The following is a 26054-nucleotide window of genomic DNA, read 5'->3' as shown; positions in this document are numbered from 1 at the left end:
TATTATAATTATCAATAAGCAACCGCGCGCGTCGAACGCGAAGGGCATTCACGTCACGACATTCTCCAGCGGCCGAGACGTCTGCGAGAGGGGACACGCGGTGTTTCTTAATTAAAACGAATAGTAGCCGATAATTATCGGCTGCGGCCCGAGCGCGCATCCGAACGAATAGGTTTAATAAAATGTCTCGTATTTCACCGGAGATTTCGCCCGCCTCCTTACCTGTCTCACTCTTTGGCTCCGTCTTTTTCTTACTCTCTCCTTCCCCCTCCCTCTCCCTCTCTCTCTCGCTCCTCTCTCAAATGATTAATACGGCCACTGGCACGCCGCGAGTTTACTGCCTTCCTGCTGCGGCCACCTACGGCTCCCTCGCTTCCCTCGCTCTCTTTCGCCCTCACGCTCGTTTCGTTCTACCTATAGCACCTATATCTCCTCGTCATCTTCTGCCTTCCGTCGTGTTCTTCGTTTACGAACAACCTCGGAGAGATGCTACGCCCGCGTTGCGCGCTACGGACGCAGACACGAGCGGCTTCGCGGCTCGCGGACACGCCTAGGATATTTCCGCAGGGTGCCGAGAGATCGCCGTTTCCGATCCGCGGATTCATCACGGGAAATCAACAAGGCGATTCTTTCACGAGCCGAGGAATGTTGAGCGATAACCTCGGGACGAGGGGATACCGGCGATTGACGAGGCCGATTTCACAGTCCCGCGCTTTGCAATTGTTAGACACGTAGCGGTGACGTTACGCAATTATCGAAGATTTACGGCAGAACGAAGAACGGTGTCCCCCGGGAAAAGTTTCTCTCGGAGAGGGAAGCAACTCGAAGGAAGAAGCGTGCCGTTGGAATTTGGGTCGAGACTCCCGGGATGAGCCGTAACAGCGTGATAGAGTCACGCCCATGCGAGCGTTGGAAAAGCAATTTAATAACGTCGCCTTTCAGTCGCTCATCGCGGTCACTCGAGTTCTTACAAAGCGAGCTAACGCGCGATCGCTAATCGCGATCGACACGCGTCACGGCGCGTTGGCGCAACGGAAGAAATATAATTACAGAAAGGACCGTGGCGAGGAAGAGAGAGAGAGAGAGAGAGAGAGAGAGAGAGAGAGAGAGAGAGAGAGAGAGAGAGAGGGAGGGGGAGAAAAAGAGATAAAAAAAGAGAGAGCACACGAGTCCAGCTCACGTGCCGAGAGAGAAATAGAAAAAGAGACGCTGATCGATTTCACGCTCCTCGCGACGGTGAACGCACGAGCGAGACGCCCGACAAGGTCGACAGCTCTTTTTTATTTGGCCGTTGTCGCTCACCAGCTGGAAAACCCGGATAACTGTTATACCGGGGCGTATTCGACAGCGCGTCGCGCGGCGGAGAATGCAGTTCGAACGCAGTCAGCCCGAAGCGAAGGAAGAAATCGAGAAATCGGGTGCAGCTTCCTCCGCGCCGAGACGCCCGCGGAATCCGCGCGTCGCAGCCGAGCGAATCGCGCGTTCGTCTGTAATGGAGCCATTATATTGGCTGCCGTCGCACGTCCCGGGAAGACTCCGATCGGATTTTTCCGTCTCGAATGTCACCCTGTCTCGCCCCTGACTCACGACGCGATCGCGAGCTGTTTTCTGCGTCGAGGATTCGTGTCGGAAACAGCTACTCGAGCCATTCGAACACGCACGCGCGTGCGTGCGCGACAAAAATCTGGAAATGTAAACGTCGCGCGCTGTTCTGCATAATGCGAATTAAATAACGGCGTGAGAAATTATTTATCGTCGTTGCCGCCTCTCGAGGTTTCTCTCTCTCCACCCCCCACCCCCCTCCCGCCCCCCTTCTCCGTCTCTTCTTCTCTCTCGTGTGTTTGGCTGAACCCACGCGGGGACGGGACATTCGACGGGGAATTAGGCGGTAAGTAGGCGATTTCTAGGAGACCGAATTTCGCAAGCGATCGACATCAAAACGAAACCGACCGATTCAATTGACATTTCACAGCTATGACTAATGTATCAATTATTTCTTCTTTCTTTATGCTCCTTTCCGCGCCGCTCTCCCGGTCCGCCCGTCGAGCACGAGTATCGCACCGATCTCCGACTTCTGATCTTAATTAATGCAGGTCCGCATTAATTTTCATAAATCACGCGGGACGTGTTTATAATACGCGATCCGATTTACATGTGAACACACATACATATTTAAATAAGTCGCGCTACATTGCCCAGAGCAAAAATACGTATCTGAAACGTTCGAGAGCAGGTTCGCCGCCGCGAGATAATAAATCGACAATAACTCTCCCGTCGACTTTCAGCGATTAGCACAACTCAAGTACGAACTAAACAAAGTGAAAAATAAAAGATCGTATCCCCTTATCGCACAAGTTTACGAAAGTGAGAATACGAAAGTGAGAAAGAGGGAGAGAGAGAGAGAGAGAGAGAGAGAGAGAGAGAGAGAGAGAGAGAGAGAGAGAGAGAGAGAGAGAGAGAGAGAGAGAGAGAGAGAGAGAGAGAGAGAGAGGGGGAAGAGAAGGAGAAAATGAGAAACTGGTTTCGAAAGTTCCAATTTATTCCTACGCATGTAACTTTCATCTAATCAGGAACGAATTACGAAAGACGCAGCTGATCGACAGGCGGCGTTTTACGTTTCAAACGTAAATAAAAATCCTCTATTAGCACTCGGCCGAGCCCGGCACCGGGCTCGTCACTCCAAATCCAAGCGCACACGCTAATCCAAGGGAAACATAAACGGTGACTAACTCCGCGGAATCGTTAGCGTAATGTCGCTTTCCAAATCGAGCGCCTTCAAGCAGCGGAAACACCTTCTTGCCGGCCGACCGAACGCGCGCGCGCGCGATTAAATCCCTTAATATACGACGGCGCGCGATTCGCCGTGTCTCTCCTATCTAAATCGCTCGGACGAAACAAAATGAGGAGGAGAGTAGCCGGGCGCTGGCGAAAGAGAAACACCGCTGATAGGCTATTAAGCTAGTCAACACCCTACAGGGAGTTACGGTATTCTACGTTACTGTCTACCTGTTAATTACAGCCGGAACCGAGGCTATATCTAACGTCACGATCGCATCCAATACCGCGGCGTTTAACGGCCACATATATCACTAGCCATTTTTTTTTTTACCCACAGCGACGCTCTTCGGCGTCCGTAGCAGCGCGATAATTAAAAGCCGTCGGAAACGTCGGTAAAAATATCTCCGCTGCGGAGAGGCTCTCCTTCGAGATCTACGCGAGTGCGTTTTCCATTGCGGATGGATAGGTAGATTAGACAGACAGATAAACGTAGATAAATGAACGGAATATTGTCACGAGAATCATTCGATAAATCATGAGTTGCGCGCTCGCGGTGACTTTTCCTAGATTCCAAGCTCCGCGTCGCGCGCTGTCGCAGGCGCGCTTCCTCAGAACTCCGTTCTTTATCGTTTCTGTTATAATTAAAGCCGCGCGTTACAGCGCTAATTATCGGTTTCACATCGCGGCGTTGCTGGGAAATAGACAACAGGTGCACGCGGATCGGCGAGCCCGCGCGGGTTCCGCGCGAGAGAGGCGGCTCGCTCTAACGGGAACGATAATAAGCGGCAACAATAACGCGTAATTATAGTTATTACTGTACAGCTGTTATTACTGTTATCGTGCATCATCGTTATTGGTCGCGCCGGTGCATCGTTTGTGGGCGGATTAGCGAGATAATCGGCGACGAACACCGAGGACGGCGCGACTACGTGAAAAGATGCGCTTTACGCGCCAGGTTTATATGCGCGCGCGCGCGCGAGGTAACGCGAGACTCGGTTTGTTTTACAGGCGGAAAACGGCCCGACGACGACGACGACGACGACGAGGACGTGCCTGGGGGAAATTTATCGTCGCTGCGGGGCCGCTCCGCGCGCATCAGGAGGGCCCCGCGTTGACTCTCTCCGCGCGGAGTGCGCGCGTTTAATTGCGCAGTGGCGGATCGTAACTCTTTCGTGAATTCCGCGCTGCTCCGCGCATTCGTCGATCTTAATCGCTGAAAAATTGGCTCTTCGCGTTGGTCGCGGAATCGCGTCGTTTCCAAAGTCCCTTACAGGACTCGGGAAACTTCAATCTGCTCTCGCACTAATTACCACCGGAGTTTCCAAACGGAGACCCGAAGGCCGCGTGGTTCCTCGACAGAGTGTCTTGTAAGAAATTAATTGCGAGCGAAGAATCGGCCGCAGCATGAAGATCAAGGAGCCTCATCACCGCTGCAGCGCCGTAGCAGCGGCGCAATTTTCCCGTAACACCTCGGACACTCCTTCGAGCGGCAGAATGCACTTGGAGCGGATTCGCCAGGAAACACGCGGGAAGAACGAACTCGATATTAAAGGCGGACCCGGCAAAAAGAGGCAGGAATAAAGGCTGTTAGCGGCCGACAATCGCCGGGCATTATCGGATTCCGTCCTACTTACCGGCCGGTTAACCAGACATAATAAAATCCGACAGAATCCGCCGTCTCACCTCGTAGGACAATATGGATTAATTGGCGGACTCTCGCGTTCGGTGAAAAAGCCGAGCGACGCGAATCGCGAAAGGTGGCCGCTCGCGCGGCGGCGGGGGCTCGAAAAAAGAGCCATGTCGAAACACTCACGACCCCCAGAGCGCGGTAATTAACTTGGCGAAGCGGCGAACGAGCGAGCGAGCGAGCGAGCGAGCAAGCGAGCGAGCGCGACGACGAACTTATCGCAAGCTTAAATACGAACGTAATTGAAATAACGAGCGCAAATTGCGGCGAACGCGTTGTCCGTGCCGGCGTCGAAGTTTCCGCCGGGAGCGTCGAAGGAAGCTTGAGACAAAGAGAAAGAGAGAAAGAGAGAGAGAGAGAGAGAGAGAGAATACCGAGCGCCCTTCGCTTGGCGGAAAAATCGGAGCCGCGCGGCGAATCGCGCAACGGAGACATGTGATTACGAAAAGAAACACGGCCGGCGCCTTATTGTTACTCGCCAACGCCGAGAGATGATTTTATACAAGAGCGCAATAATCTCATCCGCAGGCTCGCGTTTCTTCGTCGAACGCGCGCCAGTCGTTTCGGGCGGGTTCGCGAGTCCGGCCGATATGTTCTCAAGGGTGGAGAAAAAGAGAGAGAGAGAGAGAGAGAGGGAGAGAGAGAGAGAGAGAGAGAGAGAGAGGAGAGAGAGAGAGAGATAATAACGCAGGTAAGGACTCGCCGCGGAGCCGGCGGCCGAGCGCGCTATGTATATATCCGCGGCAGCGTGCGTAAATGATGAAACGGGCTTAATCGCGGCGGTAAACTGGGCTGGGCCGCATCGCGAGGAAGAAGCGGCGATCGTAAAGCATGAATGAACGCGCGAGCGGCTTTCCGAAGGCATCTCGCGAAACAACAAGGGTCAGTTTGCCCGCGAGTATTATGACGCTTGCGGGTAAATTCCGCAACTATGCAAAGTAAGCGGAATTACCTCAACTCCAGAAAGCGGTGGTCGGGCGGCGCCCCGTTATACCCACCGTGTAACCGTGCACCGTGTAAATGCCCAATTCTACCTAGTAAAAGATCAGCAAGTGAAGTCGAATGGAAACAACTCAACTTGCGGGTTGTACTTGCGGCGAGCCAATTAGCCGAAGCTTTTTCCCGCGAGCGAAATCCCGCGAGTCTTATTAATCCGTCGTTCACGCGAGAAATCAGATCAGATCGAGATCTAAATCGGGACGGCCGTAAAGCTGACTCAACGTATCGTGTCGCGTCGATTTGCTTCTTTCCACCAGAGATCTCTCCCTCTTCTCTTGTTCTTCTTTCTCTTGTTCACCGGAGGGTCTCGATCGTTCGACCAATCATTTTATTTATGCTAAAATCGACGACGAGTCGACGCAGAAGCGACGAGTACTCCCGCCGGCCGCGCGTAAAACTCACGAGTGCTCGTCGCGGCGCGGAGAAGGCATCGTAAGAAGGACGACAACGACATTGCAAACGAGCGAAGCGAGTCGTGCAAGAAATCGTCGGGGAGATATATCAGGGCCGAGAGCGGCGCGGCGCGGCCGGCGCGCGGGTTCCTTCGTCTCTGCTTCGTCGCGAGATCTAGGAGCGCGGAACGTTGCGGAACGACGGCCGCACTCTCTCGCCGGCTCTCTGCGCTGGTAGTCGTAATAATAAAGCGTGGCCGGTTATACAGGCTAGATAATAAGTTCCTGGTTTACGGTTCATCGGCAGGTTATCCCTCGGGTGGATCGGCCTACCGGCGCACCGAAATCACCGTCTCGTGCGCGGCTCGATTTCCAGCCTCCGTAAGCCACGAGAGACGGGACGACGCGCGACGAACGAAGCGAGTCCTTTGCTGATGCTACATCTTTCTCACTCTCTGTCTCTCTCGCTCGCTCTCGTCCACCTTTCTATTCCCGCCGTCGCGCTCTTTTCCGCGAGCGGCCGCACGCTCACCCTTTCACCTACAGGCGTGGTGCGCGCGATATCGCGCGCTCCTGCGGACGCAATTACGACGCCGTCGGGGAAAATGCAAAGCAACGACCATCGACCTACGTACGTAGAACTTCACCGCGGCGGATTAATCGCTCTTCTTCGCTCGGGACCACCGATCGGTTTCGTTGTAATGAGCCGTGCTTCCCCCGCGAGTTCCCCGACCGGAGATGCGGGCTCGCCCCGAGCTCGTCTGCAGGATCCCGCAATAATAACACAGTTCTACCGCGAGGAGGGCAGGGAGGGGGTGATTTATACCGCGAGTGAGATCCTAACGTCAATCGCGAAGCGCATCCATGCGCGAGACGAAGAAACGCTCTCTTGAGAGAACGAGACTCGGCCGCGACCGACGAGTGATGGTGGAATTTTCGTCATCACAAGATCGCAGGTCGCCGACGGCGCGGCGCCGGGAGACCAAAGACGCGCAAGGGGGAGAGGCTTCATCGAATCGCAGAGCAACGCTCATGGTGTCGGGCTACGCGTTCCCCGTGAAATTACGTGACGTGACGGAGCCGAAGGCGTCGATATGGGTCGCTGGCAGCCCGCGGTCGACCGCACTCGCGCCAAGTCGCGAGGTAAAGGTGCGATTAGCAAATTGTCCCCCGCGGCATTGACCTACAAGCGACGACGACGGCGACGGCGACGGCGACGGCAACGGCGACGACGATGGCGGCGGCCGGGCGCGCGCGCGTTGACCGGCTCTACTTTGCCTATCAATTTGTGCGGCATACGCTTTACGCTCATTCATCCACCGCGGGCATACGCGCGCGCGCTCCTTTCACCTGACGGCACCTCGGGCGAGAGACACCGCCAGCGCCGCGTCGCGGCTGCGCGCTCGCAGTTGCAGCATCGGCCGCCGCCGAAAAAGTTCCAAACTACACTGAGAGAAAAGTATATGATATTGGGTTGGCAACCAAGTGATTGCGAATTTTAAATAAGAATGAAAATTCAAAATTTTTAATTTGCTTTTTTAAATTTTTTTCAATGCATGTATGCGATGCATTGAGCTTCTCTGCAATATCACGCGTTGTGCTATGACGATCTGAATCGACAATGGCCTTGATATGAGTCTCATCGACTTCAACTGGACGGCCAGATCGTTGAGCATTTTTCAATGAAAAATCACCAGAACGAAATCTGGCAAACCAATTTTGACACTGTCTTTCTTTCAAGGCTTCATTCCCATATACGGCACATAACTTCTTGTGTGCTTGCGATGCGTTCTTGCCTTTTCGGAAATAATACAATAAAATATGTCTGAAGTGCACGTCTTGCTCTTCCATTTTTAAATTGGGATGAAAACAAAACTAAACAACTAATCGATATAATTTTTGTACTAAATGCAAGGTAGAAGTCCAAACAATAAGAAAAAAATATAGGTTAGGTACTTTGAACACGTTAACGAAACAAAAGAAAGTGTAAAATCCATCTGTCGACAAAATCCGCAATCACTTAGTTGCCAACCCAATATTTGGAACTATAATGATATACAGTAACTAAATTATAGTCCGAAATATCATATTTATAGTAAGTGATATCATAATATCGGTAATAATTACGATATAGGCATAGTATAACCAGCTATATAATATTTTTACTAAGAATTATAGTAAGTTAAATTAAAGTTATTGTATAGATACAAATATGGATACAATGGTAGGTAAATTAACTCTTTTATATAGTCAATATTACCAGAATAACAGAATATTTGCTAAATGATGACAGATGTAACTATATTAAATCTCACTATATCTGTGAATGAGAAATTACCATATATGTGGTAAAAGTAACTAAACAATTATTTAAGACAATCATTGATTATATATTTGTGTTTATTCTATTATATTTTGCAGGTTCCAGGAACTATAAAAATATGGTTGACGCCAAAATGAACTATAAAATATAGTGAGATTATAGTTGTGATTCAACTATATTTTTCTATCAGTGCAACGAGCCGCGCGTACGCGTCCCGGCCTGTCGCACATTGTTGTGATTAGGGATGGGCGATACAGTATCGATATTTTAAAACATCGATACTTTTGGGTCCAAATATCGATATTTTTCTTTTCAATGTTACTGTGTACCGATATTTCAAGAGCAATATCGATATATACAGTTCAATACGTATCATTGGTATTACTGGGCGAAAATTTTAGCGTACCGAAACTTTTGGAACTAGCGCTACCAACCATAGCCATTCTCAGTTCCGTTTGCGTTTGAATCGTCGCAAACCATTGCAAATTAATGGCGAATTCGATTGACATGCACTCGCTCCGTCCCAGTGCCTAGTAACTTTTTATTATTAGGCGCACTTGCTCGGAGTGCGTGCTTTTGTGCTAACCTGAGTGCGGGTAATTTAAGAAGCTTTCTGAATTTGCGTACATATCATGTAATTTGTTAAAAGTACTCCGTCTTAATTAAACGAAAATGTCGCTGAAACTAAACAAATAATATTTTTAATCTGCACACGCTTAGGCCGGTATTCATAGTCGGATCTTATATTTAAGACCGTCTCAAGTTCATCTTCAGATATTGTATGGATCATTTCATTGGCTACGTAGTATCTAAACATGAACTTAAGACGGACTTAAATATAAGGCTGCGTTCAGGAAATACAACGGTTATACAACGGTTCAGCAATTTGTCAATGTAATTGGATTCCTTTCTTTTTTCCTATGAAATGACTAGGAATACATCTATTTCTGACGCATTCCAAAAACGGTAACTATAATAGATTTTAGTATAAACAAGTATAAATCAATAAATAAATATATGGTAGGTACATAGTCAAAAATAAGGATATTAGTGGTATCGATATTACTAATATCAATATTTTTTATGCGATATTTTTTATGTATCGATATTTTTATTTATGATACGTATCGATATGAAATCTATATGAAATATCGATATTTTCTATTGTATCGCCCATCCCTAGTTGTGATACAGGAAATTGATGTTCAAAAAGGTCTGTAACATTCAATTTTCAACCGGTTGGGACGATTTTTTTTTTTTTTAATGAAGGTGAAAAGATTACCTACAATTCTACTGAGCGATACTTTCGATATCAGGAATCCTAATCAAATCCTTAATAGATAAAGTATGAAATATTGATACATTTTCAGAAGATGATTTTTTCTACTTCTGTCAACGCGCAAACCATTATAATTGCCAAACTATAGTATTGGTTTTCTTCCACTTGTCTTCTTACACTTGCGATATATAAATCCGAAGAAATCAATAGCTTATGCATTAAATCTTCATTCGTTGCTACTCGGGAAATTTTCCGCCTACTATTGAACTGTCTGAATCTTCGAATTTCCTTTGTTTCTTGCTTCTGCAGCTTGCAGCTTGCTCTGCAGCAGGTTTGGAGTTTACGAGTTGAGTAGTAAACGATTCACAATCCACGGATTCATAGAATTGTAAGTAATCTTTTCAGCTTCATTAAAAAAAAAAAAAAATTGTCCCAATCGGTTGAAAATTGAATGCTGTAGACCTTTTTGAACATCAATTTCCTGCATCACAACACTGTGCGTCGCCGGGGTTAATTATCGGCAAACCGTGCGTCTGCTTGCCGGCGCTCTCACGCTTTGGCAGATCGGCCGTATCTCGCGGGCGTTAATTGTGCCGAGCGAGCCCCGCGGCTCGCGCGTCGGAAGTGGGTTTGTCATCGTCGCGGATCGTATGAGTGCGCATTGTATGAGCAGTTAGAAAAAAAAAAGTAAAGAGAGAAAGAAAGAGAGAGAGGAAAATTGACATCGCATCGGAGACGAAGCAACGGCGAAATTTGCAGCGAAAAGAGCAGGGGAGAAAAATCGGGCTGGAAGAAGCGAGGAGACTGTCGTCGCAAATTTCGTCGCGCGTGACCGCAATCGACGTCGGATCGGCGATATTGCGTTATTAATTCGCGCAACGGCCAGAATTTATTCAATGTCGTCGCGGCGAAACGGGAGAAATCTCGACGGGATCCACACGCGCCATCGCGTGCCCGGTTGCATTTGGGGCGTGTTAGAAATTTCGCGCGGCGAAAAGCACCGACACGAAGCTCGCGCGAGAGCTCGCGGTGAAACGCTCGGTATCTCGCTCGGTAATCCACTTAAAAATCGGTTACCTCGCTGGAAATTCCACATGCGAAAACATTAACGACACACGCCGCCGCACGACCCGGCACCCGGCATTAGCGGCGAGTCTTGGCTTCCTGCGGCCGATGGCGGCTCTCTAAATGCATATTACGCCGCGCTAAAGGGTGTCCGAAAATTCTGCTGCGCAGCTCGACGCGCCGAGCCGCTTGGGAAATGCTCTCAAAGGGAGCTCGCATTTCGAAAGTTCGAGCGCAGATTAACTTGCCTTGTCGCGCTCGCGGCCTAGCGCGATTTTCCGCCGAATCATGCATGCATTCTCGCAAAGTCTCGAGGTATATTGCGAACTCTCATCGCTTTCAGCGACCTGAAAGATCGACGTAAGTCACAGTCTATCGCATCGCTGAGTCGCCGCATCGAATAACGCACCTCTTCCTTTTTTTACGCGCGACCACGAGAAAAAGGGTCGTGTTCGATCTCTCGTAACCCGAAACCCGGGGGGGAGGGGGCGGTGCCCCGGGCGGTGCGCGCTCGTTCCGCGGGAAGTCCTCGACCTTTAATCGAGCGATCCGCCGTTTAACATCTTAAACGTTGAGTGCAAACTGCTCGGCCTCATCCGCGGATGATGTTACCGTACATTCTCGCTCTCATTAATTGGTCTTAAGTGCGATATACCGCTCGCGAGGGCAGCGAGCGAGAGAGAGAGAGAGAGAGAGAGAGAGAGAGAGAGAGAGAGAGAGAGAGAGAGAGAGAGAGAGAGAGAGAGAGAGAGAGGAGAGAGAGAGAGAGAGAGAGAGAGAGAGAGAGAGAGAGACGGAGGGAACGGTCTGCGCCAGGGCGCAGTAACGAGCCGATTCTTCCTGGGCACACACGGTGTGTGTGCACACGTGCGCACCGAGAGGCGAGGCGAGGCGAGGCGAGGCGAGGCGAGGCGAAGGCGGTGCGAGCCGGGCCCGAGGATTTCTCGGGCAAATATAATATACGAGTACGCGGAGCCCGCGGGGAGTAACGTCCACGGCGGAGACCATAATCTCGCTTGGAAGATGGTACCACACCCATGGGGGGTCGGGAGAGATAGCTCGACCACGTCGCTTGGGCCCGGACGAAGGACGCTGCCACGAAGGCGGCGGTGCTCCGGCTTCGGATATAAGTGCTCTCTCCGGCTAGCTGGTCGGCGCGGCGCGGCGCGGCGGCCGCCGGCATGCCTCGTCGGGCGTACGCGTAACCACCTTTCACCCGCGTGTATATATTACATCGTAGATACATACGAGCGCGCGGAGGGAAGAAGAAGAAGAAGACAGAGAGGCGGGGAGAACGAGAGCGAGGGAGAAAAGTCCATGCCGCGCGGGTCCATCGGCGAGCGTGAATCGCGATTCACGGCCGAGATAAGGACCGAGCAGAATGCATCTGCATTCATGCGGAGGAAAGCGCGCGCGACGTGACGAAATTCGAAGCCGAGCTTCTTGAAAATCCGACCACCACCGCATCCACCGTGCGAGACGACGCGGACGCGGCGGCCGCGGCGCGCGACAGGACTACCGCGGAGAATTCGAATTGACATTTTGACATTTCGTGCGGGACTCGGCGGGGTGGCTTAACTTTCTTTCCGCCCCGGTGTAAAACATCGACGTGATATGAGCGATGTCCTCGCCGCGCGTTATTCTCGCTATGAAATAACGAGATAAATTCGCCGCACGAGTCGTGAGCTATTTTCCGGTAGATCAGACTCCCCAAGTGTCCCCGCGATGAGAGAGAGAGAGAGAGAGAGAGAGAGAGAGAGAGAGAGAGAGAAAGAGAGAGAAGAGAAAGAAAGTCAGACTAGTCGGTACTCTCGAATATTACGAAGCTGATTTACAGCAACACAACCGCCCCCTCTCGCCCGGCGGCTTTCTTTTTATATGCAAATTGATCCTTTTTACGAAATGAATAAAAGATAAAGTGGCCGCTTTTTGCTTAATTAAAGAGCGGAGCGGATCGCAGCTCGTACGAGGAGGGAATATAATCGGGCGCAATCTTTACCTTAATTAATATCGCGCGGCAGGACCGCGCGACGCGCGGGGGTTGCGTCATTCGCGCGAAAATGATTCCCGCGTACGAGCCGGAAGGTCCTCGCAAATGGGCTGCCGTGCGCGCGCCATCGATACTTGTGCTCACAGGAACCGCGGTCGATCGACTTTCGAGAGGTTTCGTGGCGGCGATACTGGTCCGACCGGATCGTAAGACGCGGCTGAATGAAGAAGACCGCGAAGAAAGAGCGACCACGTAGAGAGCAGAAAAACGTCCGCGATCGGCGGATCAGGGGTCCCTTTATGCGCACCGCGCCAACCGACAACAATGTCCATTCACTGTGCAGAAAACGCAGTGCGCCAAATAGCTGCGTAATAAAACCGGAATAAAACGATCGCGAAACGCCGCTCCCGCGGCCGTCGCCTTACGTAAACCAACACAGAGACGCGCACGTATCCAGATTTATTTTGCATAATCGCAGTGAAACGCGAGCCGCGATTTTGCGAGAAATTCCCGCCGAAACTTCGGACTAAATTCTCAGATGCAAATCGGCTGGCGCAGCCCCCCTCCCCTCTCTCTCTCTCTTTCTCTCTGTTTCTGTCGCAATGAAATAAAGAAAAAAAATCGCCGGTGCTCTCTCTCTCTCTCTCTCTCTCTCTCCTCACCTCGAGAAACGGACAGCGAAAACATTTCGTACAACACCCAGCTGTCCTAATATTTCTCAATAAACAATATTATCCTTAGTAGGAGGAGAAAAGGAAAATTTATACATTGAAACTGACTGCGCGCGTCGAGATTTCATGCCTAACATAATAATTTGCGCACGGCTAATCCGTCCTGCGACTCGCGCGAGAAGCTCCTAATATATGATTTATTATTCCAGGTGGACGAGAGGAGCCTCGGGAGGATTTCGAAAATGCTCAACGACGGGGTCGAGAATGCTACGATCCGCGCTTCGCCCAAGTTCGCCAAGTCGCTTTCCGATCTCGTGGTTTCCCTTTTAACGTTCGGTGTTTTCCATGACAATACGCTCGCGGCACGCCGTAATCTGCCCGGCCCTCCCCGGTGAATCCTTTCGACGGCACGACGTACTCAAGGAGATCTTGTATTCAGCGCGCTTTTTATCGACCTGTGCTTAATGGATTAAGTTGTGCGGCGGGAGGGCGGAACGTTTCGCGGGATATCGGCCAATTTAAATTCTGCATGAACACCGCATCACTTTAAGTGGGTTACCGCGCGACGATCGATATACGTCCACGTCCACATACAAACACACACACACAAATACGCACACCGTGTGTACGATCGGTCGAGTTTGGTGTATCTCTGGTGCCGACCGGTAACGAGTTTGTACGGACTGTGACTGGTGTCGGGCGTTGCCGGACCGGATTTCACGACCGCGGCCACGGCATCAAATAATGGCGTGAAAAATGGTTCCGGCGGCCGGATAAGCGCGCGTAAGAGGCTTTCCTCGAACGCTCGCGCCGGATTTGTACGGCCGGGCGTTTTTTTCCCGGATCATAGATCACCGACTCGCGCGTCGTTTCCTCCCGGCGCGGATTACTCCCGGCTAATCTGAGAGGGCCGCACTCTCGGCTTCGCTCTTACGGTTACGTTTGCGCGTATGAAGTCTCGCGGACGCGACTTTGATTTTATCAACGGCCGATTGCGGCGCTCCACTGTGGGTTCAGCCGATTCTTTTATCGCCGTCATGTTCGGAGATGTCTACGTCAGAGACTTCCGCTCAGTCCTCAAAGCGATAGAGTTCACGTTAGAGGAACAAGAGGAACGCCAATTTCCAGCGAAAAGTAACTTGAAATCTGTCCGCTAGAAATAATCTACTAGAGACATTTGTCGAAATTGCAACGGAGACTGCAACTACCGCGCGCGACTCGGAAGAAATAAAAATTCCAAGATCGTGATATTTCGAAACAGGCAGAACGCTTGATAAATCAACGATCTAAATCCCGCACGATCTCCACGAGCGCGGTAGTCGATTCGGTAGTGAAAGGTCCGAGTGATTATCGGCGATCGTAGATCGCGCGCAGAGCTCGCGAATAGCGAAAAGGGAGGGAATCGGTACCCGCGCTATGATTAGACTTTAACGAGCGCAGAGAAATCAGGGAAAGAGATATCAAGAAAGGCGCGCTTGATGAATGGCTTCGATCGGACCTTATAAGAAGCGGTTAATCTCGAAGGGAAGAACGGATCTCCTTCGGGCTTTGCAAGATTTATCGTTTCATCTCGCGAGCACCACGAAGCCCGCTCTCGTCTTTATCTATTTTCTCCTTCCCACCCCTTAGCTTCCCACTTTCTCCCCTTCTTTCGCCTCTTCGGCGCGATGAAAAGGAGCAGCAACAGCGGCGGCTCCTCCAATTCGTACCTCGCCTTATTCCTCGATCGCGGAATGCAAATCCTCCGCGAGTGTAGAAAGCGCTCGGCCGCGCACTGATTCGATCCGCGCCAAAGTGACGTGCGAGAGAGAGGGTAATAGCGACCGGTGTGTCTTAAATTTCTCGACGAACGGATTAAAAGCGGCTATCAATTTCTAAAGCGGATGACGCGCGTGTGTCCTGGAATTTTTTTTCTCGAGCATATCGGTCGGTTCTTTCTCCTTCTCCCGAACGAGCGAGCGATGCCACGGCGAGACACGGCTCTTCTTTTTCATTTCTCATCTCTCTCTCTCTCTCTCTCTCGACAGAAGAAAAAGGATTAATGGCCTCATAGCATGACACCGCGGCGTGATAAGATCGCGGGCTTCCTTTAGCCGTCGGCTGCCGAGCGCCGGCGATCATATCGGCGACATCCAAATCGCATCGTGTATCTGCTAAAGGAGCACGCGAGACGCGCTTTTATCGATTCGTCATTGTGTCCGGGCGAATTTCTCAGCTCGATGTGCCTTGAAAAGACACCTTGTCACGTGTCTCGTTCCCTCTTACAAATGTGTTCGCCTCTCGCCTCCTTGCGACGTGTCTCTAATGGCGTTCGCCATCCCCGTTGTAAATTTGCGCATAATTGGAAAAGACGTTTGCACAGCACACACTTTGAGGAGGCAGTTAAATCGAACTACTGCTTTAAAAAAATATTCCCCAACGCGTTATATACACACACACACACACACACACACACACACCACAATATCCATTATCTTCGGGATTAGCATTTCCTCACTGGAGGTATCAGGTGGTATCCGATAAGTCCGACGTTCGCGACTCTTCGCCAAACGACCGCTCATAAACTCGCGATAAGGGATAAGATACCGTGAAAAACGCCTCGCGTCGCGCAATACGCCGCAGCTCCTGCGGCAATTTCGGCAGCAATCTCGCGAGGATACGTGCAGTCGGGCGTGTAAAAAGTGTCGTAGATTGAATATCCGAGGAGAGACAATAAACCGCGCGCCAGCGAGCGAGCGAGCGAGCGCGCGCGGTCGCGGCAGGCTGCGCGCGCGTCTACCGCGGAGGAAAATCGGGATTTCACGGACGCGAGTCCGAGGAAGAAAGGAAGAGAAAGAGACGCGAGAGAGATCCCAGCCATAAAAACCTATCATACACTCACGCGGGATAAGGGAGACATATATACGAGGGAATAGCGCGAACTCGCGGCGCGGAAGATACCGTGGGGAGGCATTAAAAAGAATAGACGCTATCGGGTATCTCCTTCGCGCCTCCTCGCTCTCAGCGTCGAACGAACCGCTCGCAAAAGCGAGGCGATCCCTATTTCACTTTAAACCCGCAGTTACCGAGACGTATGCACGCTCGACTTCGCCGGGAGCCGACGCCGCCTCTGCCTCGCGGATGCATAAATTCGATAAGACCACCCGTTAGTGACGGTGCGCCGTGGTAGCGTTTTCTCGCGTGAAGACCGCGAGCACAGAAGAATAAGAGAGAAAAAAGACAGAGAGAGAGAGAGAGAGAGAGAGAGAGAGAGAGAGGAAAAGAGCGAGAGAGACCCGCGAAAACGATTTTACCTCCCCCTTTTTCCACCCTCGCCTGCAGCCGGCAGTTTTTTCTTTCGCAGGCGCGTTTAATTTCATCGCGGGAGACCCACCGGAAGCTTCAAAGGCGGTCGGGGCGAATTTCACGCCCACGGCGTTTTCGCGTGCCGTCGGCGCGGCGCGCCGAGCAACGCTCGTTATTGCCATTGTTGCAAATTGCTACTGTTGGAGCATTACAGCTCTAGGATCAATCCCGAGGGACATCTCTTTCTCTGTGGCGCGCCCCCCTCTCTCTCTCTCTCTCTCTCTCTCTCTCTCTCTCTCTCTCTTTCTCTCGGTTGACCGAGCGCGAAGGACGCGCGTAATAAGTTGACTTTCGGAGAAGCGTGCAATTACGGTTCTCAGGGTCTAAGTTTAGATCGAAGCAGGTGGTCCGTCGCGGCACATGAACGGGCGATATAGCCAGCGAAATTTCGCTTTGCGCGTGACACTAATCGAGGAACATTGGTCTCCTCTGCTTTTTTATATCGGTAAAGTCATGCGACGGTATTCGGTGGAAAACAGTGAGAACGATTGAGAGACACACGTGAAAAGATACGAGGTCTGATTCGTAAACTCACCGGTCGACGCTGCGGCTCCGGGCCCTGCCTGACGATCTCCAAGGGCGAAGGTATCGACGGCTTGCCTAGGTACCAATCCTCGCGCGGATTATAGTTGTCCAGGAGCTTCAGCAGGCGCGGCACGTTCACGTAATTGTCGTCGTCGAAGTGGCAGAACCATCTGAAACACGCGATAGCGAAACGACGCGATGTAATAACAAATCACAGCTTCGCCGAAGGACCTTATCGTCCCAATAGCGCATGTCGCGCGTGCGCATTATACAGTAACAATGCAGAACTCGCAATTTGTATCGTGATTAAAGCGTCGACCTCCAACGTGTCGACCTCCAACGTGTCGACGCGGGACGCGCACGACGCGGGAGGGAAGGAGAAAGAGAGAAAGAAAGAGAAAGACAAAGTGTGCGCGACGTCGCAGCTCGCTTTAATTAGGATTACGAGGATAAAGATTCGCGCCTCGTACGTATGTTCGTTCCCCGCTCGCCGGCTTGGAAATTAACGATTCAACAGATGCGCATCGCGCCCTTCACTTACTCAGCCGTAACACTCGCGGAACTTCCGTTCGCCGGCATTTCTCGATAACGAGGACGCGGCGCGCAGCTTAGCGACGCTCGAATAAGACCACGGAAACTCGACGCATGCCGCTTTGCTCAAGCGCTCTCCCCCCCCCTCCCTCTCTCTCTCTCTCTCTCTCTCTCTCTCTCTCTCTCTCTCTCTCTCTCTCTCTATCTTTCTCGCGGAATTAGTCGCATTGCCGTGTACTCGTTGCCGAGCAGTTTGAGAGCTACACGGAGAATACCGGAGTCGCCCCGGTGTAGTTTTCGCAAAGTAACCGACATAGCCGAAATCAGACAGAGCCGGCACGTTGACACAAAGCAGCGACTAAAACGGAATAGCAATGATCTCGGGACACTTTTTAACTCACGAACGATGGCCGGCGGTGTAATAATCGCGCGCAAGCCGCGAATGCACGTTTCTCAACACACTCGTTAACCCTTTAACGCCTGATTTCTTCATAAGTGTTTCAGGAATAAAATTTTAGTTTTTTTGAACTGAGACTATAAGTGGTGATAACCAGAAAAAATATCAGAATTTTATATTGGTTCTTTTTATCGCTCGTTTCTTGTTTATTGGTAAATATGACTTGGATCCTAAAAGCGTATACGAAATGAGCAACCTATTTAGAGAAAAGTAAAGGGTAATCTACATTACACATAACTCTGATAGTCAGCTTGACACTTTGGAGCTGAAACTTTACTATATTTGTGAGTGAAGTTTATCATTCAGAGCGTCAAAAGCTTACTATTTCAGAAGAATATCTTATAGATCACCATTTAGATAGTCAATCGTCCCTTCATTTTTCGCCGCATGAAAAGCGCTGTAGGTCACCAGGTTTCACGAAAATAGCTTGATTTCTTAACTTTCATGTCCACCATATTGGATTCGCCATTTTGAATTTCTGTATTCTTTTAATTTCACATTTGGCATCTGAGAAAGCTTCCAAATGTATAAAATTATAACAGATACCAATCTATTCATTTATAGTGGACTTCGAGATGTCAGTAACAATGCTAACTGTGCCTACTTGGAATTTGACAAAACATGTTATCGTTAAAACTGAGCTGAAAACAGACCAAACCGAATCTACGTACAACAATCTATATACCATTTTTTAGAAGAAGAATTCACCTTTACACTGGTGCAAAGAAAACGAAAATATCTCCTTGTGTCACTAAGTTATGGATTCTTAAGTGCGTTTCTGGTAACTATAGTTACCAGTAGGCGTCGAAGGATTAAATCAACACGAAATGGACGTAAACATTCGCCGTGGACGCGGAAAAGATAGATTACGTTTCAACGCACTTTTTGCGTTGATCCTCGCTACAGCTTCATACTGATGTGTGTGCGTTCGCTCTCACATTGAAAAAGAAAGAAAAAAAAAAAACAATTTTCCTCGCCTCTTCGGCGGATAAATCAATAATCGGAACTCGACCGATGAGAGCCACCAACGGTGGACGACGATTGGCAACTTGTCGAGCGCATGGCGCTCAATAATTGTCAATTCTTTTCGTCGTTATCGACTCTCATTATCATTCATTACTCCTTGACTCCGTCATACTCCTTATCATGAGTCACCGCTTCTTTCGCTCGGCTTCACACCAGCGATCGCGCGATTCGCCTCTTTCGAGCCTTTCAAAGAAAGGCTCTCCGCTCACCCGTACTGATTTTAACCTCCGCTCGCGCTCGCGTTGCATATTAGCTCCGAGATGATTTTCCCTCAATTCCTGCGGCTCAGCACGCTGCACGGCGGCTTCCGGTCGACCTCTCGTCACCCACGGGCGATGCGGTTGCGGCAATCAGAGTAACAACCCCGCGAGCGGCAGCGGCGGCAACACACCGCGACGCAATCGTACGCAATCGCCCTCCCCCCGCCGCCGTACCCGTCTACCCTGCGTGTAAAACCCTTTCCCAGCGCGGCTGAGGAGCGGCGGCGGCGACGCGGGTTCGTGTTGCCGGCAGTAAACGTCGTGTATAGCTCTGAGCGAGCGCGTAAGATAGGCGAAATAAAATCTCTCTAACGAACGGTTCCGCCGTGGCGGTTGCCATTAGCGTGCTACCGGGTGGCCACGGGTGGTCGCTACGTACCTGCCACGTTGGCCGGCGCGCGCGGCCCGGCCGTCGTTAATACACCTGAATTCCAGCTTAATGGCGTAGCCGGGGCTTATACACCGGCGAGAGGCCGAGAGCGAGGACGTCGCTCGTTGTTCGCATATACGATCGCGAGAGATCGTATCTGCCGAGCGCGAGAACGGGGTTCGCCGCGCGCGCGCGTTCGTTTCACCCTCGCCGCGACAATGCGCGCGCTTCGGGAACACGAACACGCGACGCTGAAAGGACGCGCTGAAGCCGATCGGCCGGCTCTCGCGCGATGTGTGTCCGAGACACATTTCTTTCTCGCGCGCCTTCTTCGACGGAGCCTTGACATTTGCCGGGCTAAAACTCGCCGATCCCTCTAATCGTCGTCCCCCACCGCGTCTCGGAATATGATACGATGTGTCCGCGATATGATACGGTACGTCAAGCTGTCGAAATGATAAATTAGGCGAACGGTCGTGACAGTCATGATGTATACTCGCGTACAGATACGGTATGTGAACGATCGCGGATCGGCTAATGAGTTTCGACCTGCCGAGTGTCGGGGCTTTATTGGTGTTTAGTGTAGACGCGCGAGAGGCGATCTTGAGGCGGGGTATTTCGAAAGAGCCGGTTCTTATGTGCTTGCGAGTAGAATGTGCATTATTTTTTTCGTCCGCAGCGAAAGACCGCTCGAGAGTCAAGCAGTTACGTTCGCGGGGTTACTTCCGAGGGGTGCGGCGGGCTCTGTTATTATACTTGAAAACGCGCACAGGCACTTGGAGTGACAGGCCCGACAGTGGGAAGCCGCGACGTATGTAAATCACGTGTCTGATCGGTGATATCTCGTATCTGCGATCTGCATATATATTAGAAACTACCTGCGGCCGAACGGCGCGTAACGCCTCGCGAGGGAGGAGAAGCGGGCTCGAGAGGAGGGAAGAAAGGCGCGAAATTTCTCTTGTTTCTTTTGCCGAACGGACAACGCTTGCAGAGTATACGCGCGCGCGCGCGCGCGCGCGTGGTCCATCGCGATTTGTTTTACACGGCGAGGAAACTGTCGGACATGAATATGCAACACGCGCGCCGAGCGCGTCGCGACTTGTAACGAGCGCGAAATGGAGTGGCTGTCCCCTGAAAAAAGCGAATAATTACGGAGCCGTAAATAAGCAAGCGCGAGGACCAAAACTCCTCCTCTCCCTCCTCCCTCTGTCTCTCACTCGTTCTTTTCCCATGTTCCCCGATCGCATCTGGAAGTAAACGCTACGAAAGCGCCCGCGTGTTTTCACGCAAGCGCAAAAGCGTGACGTTCCGCTTCGAAGGTAATAATCGGTCGAACTGAAAACGCGCGCGCGGACACTCGGACGCTCTCTGAAAGGCCTTTTAATCCGTTCATCAGTGCCGCCTCGTAAAATCGGGATAGCGCCTTTAATTAAACGTAATGCCGCGCGAAAGTATCATGCGACCCGGAGCTGCACCGGCAGCTGCTGAAAGAAACAATTAAATGCCGTCCTCTCTTTCTCAATCGCGGCTCGTTAGCCGGGCGATTTGGGCGCCCGACGAATCCGCTGAGATAAATCGCCCGCCGCATCGATCGCCGCGCGGAGGCAGATCCGTGTTCGGATATATGATTTCTATTAAGAGTAGCGCCACAGCGCTCGCGCGTGTCATTAATAATACATTCGAATGTCGATAGATACTAATGACTCCTCTCAGTGGATCTGAAGGATTTAAACGATTGTTCGAAAATACTCGCTGCCGCGATATACATCACGGGTTGCCCTTTGCCGGGAGTGCCGAGATTGAGCGGTTTGTTTGTGGGAGTTACGGGGGAAAAATATTTCAAGGGCGATCAAGTGGCGCTGAAAGAGAGAGAGAGAGAGAGAGAGAGAGAGAGAGAGAGAGAGAGAGAAACCAGCCACTGTGCCAACAATGCGTCTGTGTAAAAAACACAGGCAAATCTCGCCGGCGCCCAGCTGTTACTTCAACGGTTTCACATCACGCGTATCGTCACGTTTCTATCTCATATATACATGTAAACGCGTTCTCTATAGTCACGGTTGTCTTTTCATCGTGTTTTGACACGAGATTCTTATTAATAGATTCTAATTAATAAATTGCAGACGAATGTCTGAACTCCATTTCTCTGCCTTTCTCTCCTTTCCGTTCTTATTAAATCTCGCAGCGAAGCTAATAAAATTTGTAAACACAAAGCAGGCGCTCCCGACAGTAGCTAGATTCATGTGAAAGTTCCTTCCAGAGGGACGTCCTATAAAAGTTTTCTCTTTCCTTTCCCCCCCCCCGCCCCCCCCCGCCCGCCTTTCTTTCTCGGGCATACTCTGGCTCGAGTGCACGCGCTTGAACAAGCCGAACGTACGAGTCGAGTGTCGTCACGCTAAAATCGACATCACGCTCAGCTGAGCTCGATGAGTCGTGGGTGTGTCGCTCCGTTAATTAGCGTGTAAACGATCGCGTTACACGGGAGGCTCGCAGTGGCCGGATGTACGAAACCGAGTGAATCGCTCTTTCTTCTGCGTGGCCCCGCCGCTCACCGCCGACCGACCGAACGGATGGATATTGTTTCGAAGCGGTCTTGCTCGGTTTTGCTCCAACCGCGGAATCCGATCGTGCGTGCATAAACGTCGTAGGGAAAACTCCTCCGTAAGATTCCCGCAACGGCAACGCAAGCCGCAGGTGCGGCTACGCCTCATTTCTCCGAGAGGTACGCGCCTCTTACGCAAAAAAGTATCCTCGCGAATCTCAAGTGCGTGCGCGCGCGCGCGCGCGCGCGAAGTACGAAGGAACGTGATTTATAAAATGATTCACCGCGCGCACGCACAAGCAGCACAAACGCGCCGATACTTTCTTCGGCTTCTCCGGCTGTGGCCTCGCTTTTATCGCGGGGGGGGGGGGGGGGTTACGCAACGGTATAATGGGACGGGATGCGCGAAAAACAGTTCTCTCCCGCGCGGCAAGGCGTACCGTAAGACCGAGGGCGCCTTATAATTATCCGCACGAATCCGTCGTTGAAGCGGCCGCCGCGCGACCGCCGCCGTATTTTCGCGCCTCGGATTGCAACAGATCTTTATTAAATCTGCAAGCGATCTCCTTTAGTTCGCGACTCCGCCAAATTGCCTCTCGCCGCTCGTCGGCTCGGATATTACGCTCGTAATGATTGCGAAGGTGCACCCGAGGAATTCGGTGCCGCCGGGTTTCGTCAGCACTTTTTCACGCCACGTAATTCTCCCGCCGCGTCTCTGAGAAATCGACAAATTCCCGAATATTTTATCAAGATAATTTTATTAAGAATACGATATTAACATCTCTGTGCCACTTTCTTTATCGTTAATCAGCGAACTTCGATGTCGTGAATATGAAAATATTTAATATCGACGTCAAAAGGGAGGATCCCAAAGTCGCGATCGGGAAAATGTTGAGCATATTAAAGATGAAACGCGAATCTTGTTCGATCAAGCAAGAAATCAATTTTAGCCGCGTCGGCTCTAACTGGCCTAATGCTGATTGGCAATTGCCAATTGCTTCGTTGAAAATTATTCTGCAATTTCGACTCACGGGTGAAAACTTCAGGCCGACTAACGCCTACGGTTCCCCGTAATTGATCTTCTCTCCGCGACTTCAACACATTATTATACCCGACACGCAACACTTGACACTGAGGTTTGTTAACTCACCCCGATTATGCGATAGTCAAACACTACCGGAGGAGGAAGCCGAAACGAGACAGAAACGTTCAGTGTCAATTTGCGCGTCGGGTACAGTACGCTAAGAACACCCAGAAACAACAGTGAATTTCCCGTGAAGGATCGCGGAAAAGGTCGATTTTCCGACCCGTCAATTTTCGTCGCTCTTTGATACCCCCGCGCGAGAGCCTCGTCAATTTTATTTGCTTGGATCCTGTCGATCTCTATCGACCTTCGTGCCGTCGTTACCGCCGCACCCTTCACATCGGGCTCCCCTTCGTTCTACCACCTGCGCTTGGGACAACATAAGTCAGCGACGGCGCGGCGATGGCGGCGATGGCGGCGGCGTGTGTCGTGTGTGCACGAGGGCGTGAAGAACGGCCCGCTGCTGGGTCGGTAACCCCGCGACATGTGACCGAATGCTTCTGTTAACGACACAGCCCCGTGGGTGTACCTCGGGGCGACGGTGCACATCCACCGTGGCCGTGGGAACTCCCAGGACCCCCGCCCCCCATGCACGCACGGCCACGCGTGCAGCGCGCTTTTAAGAAGCCGTCGACGCCCGCCGGAAGCTCCGCCGCGCCGCACACGTGCAGCGACACGCGTGCCTCCCGAATCAAGGTTGCGCCCGCGCGTACACGCGTAAATACACGCGGAGGAGCGAGGATGATTCTCGGATGAGGAGGTCGGCGAGTCTGCGCGACCGGTAAGGTGAACGTCCCAATGTCCGGACACGTCCCAGTATCCAACCACTTTGAAGTATATTTACTATTTGTTTCAACGATAATGAATGGAAGTAATAATTATTGTAAAAAAAATTCCAATACTTGACGATCAGTTGGAGAAGAATATATCCAATTTGATAGTTTTGCATTAAAATAAAAATTAATTAAATAAGTGTGCACCTATCGGTTCGGCAAAATAATGGTCGATCGTTAGTAAATTCACTAAGAGATAGCATCTATATTTATATTATTTCCCGTTGGCACATACTAATTTTCTAATTGCGGTCAGACACTGCGACAAATTGTATCCGAACATTCGATCATAGTCTATTTCAATTGTCCGGTCACTGGTACATTAACGCGCTTCGTTACTCGCATAAATATTTCATTAATAATAGATATACACATTGGGTTAAATAATTGCTCTCTACTTAAGGGAATCTTAAGTTTTCGAACAAATGCAAATATTTAGATCCAAACTATTCTTAAGATTGTATTCTTTGTGACGACTACGCGTAAACAACGTCCGGTTTACTGGGACATTTACCTTAGATACCTCTTAGACTGCATCTTGAGGCGCTATCTTTCAACCTAAGAAAGCCATATTAAGGCTTTAATATGTCTTGGGGAATTTTATATATATTTTTTGCGCTACGCTTCGTCTAAGAGATTAATCTGGATGACGGAAGTTACGAGTTGAAAAATTAGAGAAGCAACGAGGCATCGGTGAAACTGTTACCTCGACCATACGGAGGCTCGACCGTACGCTCACGTACGGCTACGTCGCTGCGTCTGTTGAAATCGTTACCTGGGATTTGAATGTGTAATTTATGAGCACCCAGTATCTGTAGCAGCCGCGTACGAACATACGGATGAGTTGCAGCCGCGCGCGTACCGCTATCGACCGTGCATGACCACTTGTCAATGAAATAGATGGATCGGGGATGATGAAAACGGCGAGAGGGTAGCGGCTCGGTTCATTGTGGGAACTGATCGCGACTCGATTCCCATCAAAGGGACGACTTTCGAATAATTCGCGACCGATTTAATGAATGTAATGACGCGCCGGCGAACCGTTAACGAACGCGCCGTAATCATAACTCGCGAGAATAGCTGTAATTCCCACCCGGGGAAGCGGCTCTGTCTGTGTGTGTGTGTGTGTGTGTGTGTGTGTGTATATGTGTGTGAGAGAAAAATAGACAGAGAAAAAGGAAGAGAAAAAAAAACAGCTGTTCAAGAGAGACGACAGAATAAAAATCCACAAAGACCGAGAGATTAATCGAGAGACTGCAATCAGACTGCCAGTCTTGTTAACAACTAGACCCGAATTAACGAAGGCGCGTCTGTACGTGCGCGCGACGGACAATCGTTTCTCTCGGCTAAATGCACACACACAACAACAAGCAGATAATTATAACACACATCCAGACATCGCGACGACCGCTACGTCGTAATCAGCGATTTAATTCAGCCTTAGTCTGCTTTCTCATCACTCGCGGACAGCTCGCTCTACATGTCTCTCCTTATTTCCTCTCGCCGATAAGGAGATCTCTCCCCCCCTCCCTCTCTCTCTCTCTCTCTCTCTCTCTCTCTCGCGCGCGACAGTATGCGTGACAGAGCGTTGTAAAATCACGTGTGAACCGAGTCGTTCGTTAAGTCGTCTCATCGCAACGACAAATCTAGCTAAACACGCGTTTATCCCTGTCATTATTTTCACTCGTGCGCGCGCTATCATCCCATCGAGCGGGAATTTATCTACAATAATAATACGCCGCGTGCGTTTGCGTCACGGAGCGCCGCCGCGCCGCGGGCGCTCTCGTAACAAAAACGCGCGCTTGACGAAATAATTCGGCGGCCAGGATGACGCAGCACGGTGGGGCGAGGGCGGATGGGTGGGTGAGTTGGGGGGGGGGAGGGGGGGGCGGTTATTGTA

The 26054-nt window shown here is 50.8% G+C and overlaps 1 protein-coding gene across 1 annotated transcript in view; it reads right to left on the bottom strand.

The window, feature by feature from the left end:
• The window catches only part of fng (Fringe glycosyltransferase), a 108638-nt gene that overhangs the window by 42598 nt on the left and 39986 nt on the right, over positions 1-26054 (bottom strand). Inside the window, exon 5 of the mRNA XM_011144923.2 lies at positions 17065-17224. Within this exon, the coding sequence (XP_011143225.1) occupies positions 17065-17224 (160 nt within the window). The remainder of the gene's footprint in view (positions 1-17064; positions 17225-26054) is intronic.

Source organism: Harpegnathos saltator, unplaced genomic scaffold, assembly GCF_003227715.2.
Source record: "Harpegnathos saltator strain DR-91 unplaced genomic scaffold, Hsal_v8.6 scaffold148, whole genome shotgun sequence".
Taxonomy (NCBI): domain Eukaryota; kingdom Metazoa; phylum Arthropoda; class Insecta; order Hymenoptera; family Formicidae; genus Harpegnathos; species Harpegnathos saltator.
Note: the sequence above shows the minus strand (reverse complement) of the source record. Positions and strands in the feature narration are given on the sequence as shown.